General features: G+C 30.0%; 1 protein-coding gene across 1 annotated transcript; it reads right to left on the bottom strand.

Moving 5' to 3' along the window:
- Positions 1-213: 213 nt before the first annotated feature.
- On the bottom strand, positions 214-1,616 carry LOC145961456 (rRNA-processing protein UTP23 homolog). Its single transcript, XM_083081648.1, has 3 exons — positions 1,287-1,616; positions 938-1,170; positions 214-808 (listed from the first exon to the last, which is right to left on the bottom strand). The coding sequence occupies exons 1-3, from the start codon at positions 1,401-1,403 to the stop codon at positions 394-396; spliced, it is 765 nt and encodes a 254-aa protein (XP_082937774.1). The 5' UTR covers positions 1,404-1,616; the 3' UTR covers positions 214-393.
- Between the last annotated feature and the right edge of the window lie 4,406 nt (positions 1,617-6,022).

Genomic DNA, 6,022 nt, shown 5'->3' on the forward strand with positions numbered 1-6,022 from the left:
CATTTCTTATTCATCAATAACAAGTTTTATAGATATTGCATATTATAGTAGAATCAAGGAAAATTCACAAATTCTTTAAACTTTCTATAAGAAATCTTGTATTTATACATTTTTCAAATTCATTATAAGAATTCTATACAACCAATTAATTTATATTCATTAACAAATACGTTTATAAAATAAAATGTTAATAAGGTATATTTTAACTTAGAATAAAGATAAATGAATGCTTTATTCTTTTTTAATAAATCAATACACAGATACAATAAGTATTGTATCTTATATACAAGAAGGTACTATTTTTTTCTTTTCAATTATCACATTTCAATCATTTTTATTTTTTATATATCACATTCGTGGATTGTTCAAAATTCTTGTGAATTGAACAAAGTTCTATGTCTCACATTTATTCTTCAATTCTGTTACTAAAGCCTCTTTAATATGTGGTGCAATTTTAATCTTTCTTTTTCTGACTTTCCCAGATTTTATACTAGTTTTGCTCAATATTGTTTCTGGTTGTTTCTTTTTTTTCAAGCAACTAAGTGGATTTGGTCCTCCTTTTTTCTTCTTTTTCTTTAACTTACCATCTTTTTCTTGCATTATTCCTGCTTGCTTTTCTAATACCTTTATATTTTCTTTTTGCCATGTAGTCATACCTAAATCTTTTTGCATAACTTCTGCACATTTACGACTTGCTTCTGAAGGAGATTCTAATGTAGGTGTCTTTCCATGTAAATAAATTAGAGGAACTCCCGGAATTAACCTTAACCTATCTTGAAGCTCACGATCTTGCGTTGCAATAATGTATCTATAATAAATATAATTATATACAACCTTATATATATCATAAAAATATATCACATCTCCTATAATTATATTATATATCTAATTCTTCATGATTATATATATTTAATATATGAAAACTCATATAATGTACCTTGAACTATTATCTTTTCCTATCATAGATTGTAAACATTTTGAACCACTTATTGGTTTTTTCTCATGTCCACACTTGTGTATAGCATATTGTTTTACTATTTGTGTAGCACCATTAATTGACGTAGAAAATATACCAAGTTTTTCAGTTTCAGAAATAATACATGGTGTTGTTAACAATTTTAATTCAGATTGAAAGTATTTTTTAAGTTGCTCTTGTATATTGAATTTGTTCTGAAAAGTAATGAAGCATACAAAATATAAAAATAACAAATAAATATAAATTTAACATTGAAATCTAATAGAAAAAATTGAAAATTTTGTTTTATATATATATATATAGAACTAACCTGTAATGCTGCGAATGCAAAGGTACCATCAATAAGAATTTGAAATGGTTGATGAAATTTATAATTATTTACATAAAATCCAAGATTTTTTCTAGCTTTTTTATTTCGTAAGGTCATTTTCAAATTATAATTAAACTTTTTTTTCAAAAATTATACAAAAACAAAGAATACGTTCTATCTCTCTTATTTCACGCTATAGCTCTTTTATTCCACAGAGAAAATCAGGGATCCTCAAGGCTGCGTTCGGAAACATCACCCGAGTGCCCCCGGGTATCATTTTATCCTTGTTGTTCACCGAATGTTAAACAAGGATAAAGCGTCGTCTACAATGAGATTTTAAGGAGACTTAAGGCGTAAGACTTAAGAAATTGACCAATCACAGTCAAGTATTAAGAGAATAGTCTTACGCCTTAAGGTCCGAATTCATAGTCGTTTCTCAAATCTTAAGACTAGAGAATTTCTTAAATCTATCCTAATGCGACCATTTCATTGGTTGAATAGGATAGCTCAACCAATGAAATGGTCGTATTAGGATAGATTTAAGAAATTCTCTAGTCTTAAGATTTGAGAAACGACTATGAATTCGGACCTAAGTCTCCTTAAAATCTCATTGTAGACGACGCATAAAATGCAGAGAGAAGACTGAGGCCGGTATAGTCCGATCTTATATTTGAGATCGTCTTAAGTTCGAGCTTGAAATGCTACGCAGCCATTTGATTGGGTGCATCCAGAAGCACAACCGCTCACTGAGCGGCTAAGTAGCACTCGAATGTGATTGATGAATTCAAAGATAGAAACCAATCATATTCAATTGCTACTTAGCCGCTCAGTGAGCGGTTGTGCTTCTGGATGCACCCATTGGTTGAATGAGGTCTTAAGTCAATCTCGGACCAGACTTAGGGTGGGGTCCCATGGAGCGTATTACGATACGCGCGTATCGGGCGTATTGAAAATCTGACCAATCGCAGACGTTCCGCTGTTTGTGATACGGGAAAGTTACGTCTGCGATTGGTCAGATTTTTAATACGCCCGATACGCGCGTATTGTAATATGCTCCATGGGACCCCACCCTTAAGACAATCTTAAATATAAAGCCCCTTGCACAATGCTAGGCAACAGGCAATAGAAATAAGGAATAGAAACTATTCACCAATAAATACGCGGAACAGAAAATATTCGCCAATAGGAGCAGAGAATAGATATTATTTCTGTTCTTATTGCCTGTTGCCTAGCATTGTGCAAGGGGCTTAAGATCGGACTATGAATACCGGCTTGAGAGATGTCATGGCTCGCTTTTAGGTGATCCCTGGAAGCAATACTCCCTCTGTGGACATTAAAAACGTGAACATGAACTATAAAGCCAATGTCCACGAATGTTCTCAGAGGGTAACATATATGTCTCTCTGATAATATAAATAATATAAATAAAAATATAAATAATTTAATTAATAATAATTTATTATACAGGGTGTTGAAAAAAAAGGGTCACATATTTTGATAGCAGGTAGTATTGATCAAAACAAGAAGAAAAGGTCTAATTAACATGGGTCCTAAGACTAATATCTTCAAAGATACAAGCTATTTTGTTATTTGAGCTCTTTGTCATTTTCTTATTAGTCGTGTCATCTTTAGAATGTAATGAACAAAGGAGTAGGGGAGAGTGGGGTACAATGGGGATATCTTTTTTCTAGGTGCCTTAAAAAATAAAAAATAAACAAAGAGAGATAAAGAAACAATTTTTATTTTAATATGAAATGTAATCATTTATCTTCCATAAAAAAACTGAAGTAAAGAAACTGAATGTATGATAACAAAATAAAAACTCTTTTTTTACAAAAAACAAAAAATTTTAATGCTGACTCAGCATTAGAGGAGGTGCTCTATGTGATTGCCATTCACTCTCACGCATCTTTCAGCCCTACGTCTTAGAGAATCACGCACTTGTTCATTACATTCTAAAGATGACACGACTAATAAGAAAATGACAAAGAGCTCAAATAACAAAATAGCTTGTATCTTTGAAGATATTAGTCTTAGGACCCATGTTAATTAGACCTTTTCTTCTTGTTTTGATCAATACTACCTGCTATCAAAATATGTGACCCTTTTTCTTCAACACCCTGTATAAAAATATTAGTATGTTCTCTCTTTCCACGCTATTATTTATTTATTTATTTATGTGTGTTCTTTTTCTTCTCAACATCATTTATTTATTTTTTATTTATTTATTTATTTATTTATTTAGCTCGCTCTAAGTCAGTCTTCTAAAATGCAAAACTAAATATTATAGAATTTGACTTTGAAAATAAAATAATCGAATAAATTCAAATAATTAGCATAACGAAAGGTTCCGTGATAAGTTATTTAATAAATAATCAATTTTAATTAATTAATGAAAATACTTCTATAATTTAATATTCCGCGTTAGCGTATATTTTATAATATATAAAATATTTCGGCAACGAATTATCGATAACACGGTGTTCGACTTTGGCAATACAAAAAATAAACAGTAGCGCGCTATGTTAAAGCTTTAATATTAGAATTAACTATATTTCGACCAATGTTTTAATTTTCTCAATCCTTGTTACTAAACAATATACAATTTAATCGAAAATCGATTAAATGATAGAAATCCAAAATATTAAATAATTACTTCAATCGTTGCGATTTTTACGGACAATAATTATTATTATAATATTTAGAGTCACAAATATATTTCATCCGTGTTACTTTATCGTTCTACTTGACAATCTAAATGTAATTTGGATTGTGAGAGAACACGAAGTAAATCAATCGAATTATAGATGCAAATAAATTATAAATGCATTATAAATGCAAATAAATTATAGATGCAAATAATTAGCATAATGAAAGGATAAATTGTTTAATAAATAATCAATTTTAATCAATAAATTAAAATACTTCATTAATTTAATATTCCGCGTTAATGTACATTTTATAATATATAAAATATTTTGGCAACGAATTATTGATAACACGGTGTTCGACTTTGGCAATATAAAATATAAACAGTAGCGCGCTATGTTTCGGCTTTGTCTTTGACTCTCGAGTAATAAGGTAGTGGTGAGAAACGTTTCGTATTGTATTGTAATTTTTTTATTAAACACGATTACGATTAGTATCGAAACATAATTTGTTTTAAATATTAATATAAATTAATTAATTAAAAATTAAGTCACACGACATGAAACTGTATCGCAACTATAAATCTTTATCGAATCGCAATCATTCATTACCGTGAAAAATTGAAACAAAATATACATAAAAGGGGATAAGAGACTTAATTATGTTATGAACTTTCGATCATTGATGCTTATTATATTTCATTAACAATATTAGAATTAATTATATTTCGACCAATACCTTAAATTTTAACAATCCTTGTTAATTAAACAATGTACAATTTAATCGAGAATCGATTAAATGACAGGAATCCAAAATGTTAAATAATTGCTTCGATCGTTGCGATCTTTACGGACAATAATTATTATTTCAATACCTAGAGTCACAAATATATTTCATCCGTGTTACTTTATCGTTCTACTTGAAAATCTAAAAATAATTTGGATTATGAGAGAATACAAAGTAAAACAATCGAATTATAGATGCAAATAAATAGCATAACGAAAGGCTCCGTGATAAATTGTTAAAAAATAATTAATTGAAATCAATAAATTAAAATACTTCTATAATTTAATATTCCGCGCGCGAATATTTTATATTACAGAAAATATTTCGGCAACGAGAGAATTATCAATAACACCGTGTTCAACCTTGATAAACAGTATCGCGCTATTGTTAATACGTTACACGGCTTTATTATCATTCGCACAGTAACCTTGAGCAATAAAGTAGTGACGTTTCATATATTATCAAATTCTTTCCTTTCATAGTCGACCCTGGCGATATATAAACAGAACCGCGGTAATGTTCTTGACTTACGATCATTCGTTCAGTGGCTCTTGAGCAGTAAAGTAGTGATGTGAGACGTTTCATATATTATCAAATTCTTTCTCTAAACACAATTGCAAGTGCAACGAGGAACTTTTCGTGAATAAGTGTAAGTGCAACGAGGATTAAAGTGCCACGAGAAAAGAGCGAAGGAAGCAAAAGAAAAAAGGAGGTTTTGGAAGTGGATGGATCAATAAGATATGATGTAAGTCATTAATATAAATTATTTATCACATTCATTATTTATTATATTGTTGCGTCCCCGCGTCCCGTCCCGCTGAATGTATTCGTTACCCGTTGAATTCTTTCGAAGAAGATCGTTTTCGCGCGCGTTGTCAAGATATTGTTATAAACAACGACTGTCAGAGAGTCTAAGCCCAGCTATCAAGTTGTGCGGACGCGCGTCTATTTGTGATCCGTTTTACGATTATTCTGAATTCTTGTATGTTACTCGCGATTTATTAAAATTCTTGGGCACCTTAAATCGCGTTATTATTTACGAGTGTACGAGCGTCAGCATATGCTAAGTATTTTGCCGATTGTGTCGCGCGCGTTCGATATATATCGCGTTCGATACATACCGCGTTCCGCGGACGCAACAATATATAAATTATTTATCAATAATATATATATTCAAAATATACATATTTCTCGTTTCGTTTTATTTCTTTGATTGTGATTTAATAATGATTTTAAATTGTATAACATATATAATACATAAACTTATAAAAAATATTCCATTTTATTTTAAAATAATTAAA

This window comes from Camponotus vicinus, unplaced genomic scaffold, assembly GCF_025532165.1.
Source record: "Camponotus vicinus isolate PSW18456_S1 unplaced genomic scaffold, iyCamVici1.0 SCAF_11, whole genome shotgun sequence".
Taxonomy (NCBI): Eukaryota; Metazoa; Arthropoda; class Insecta; order Hymenoptera; family Formicidae; genus Camponotus; species Camponotus vicinus.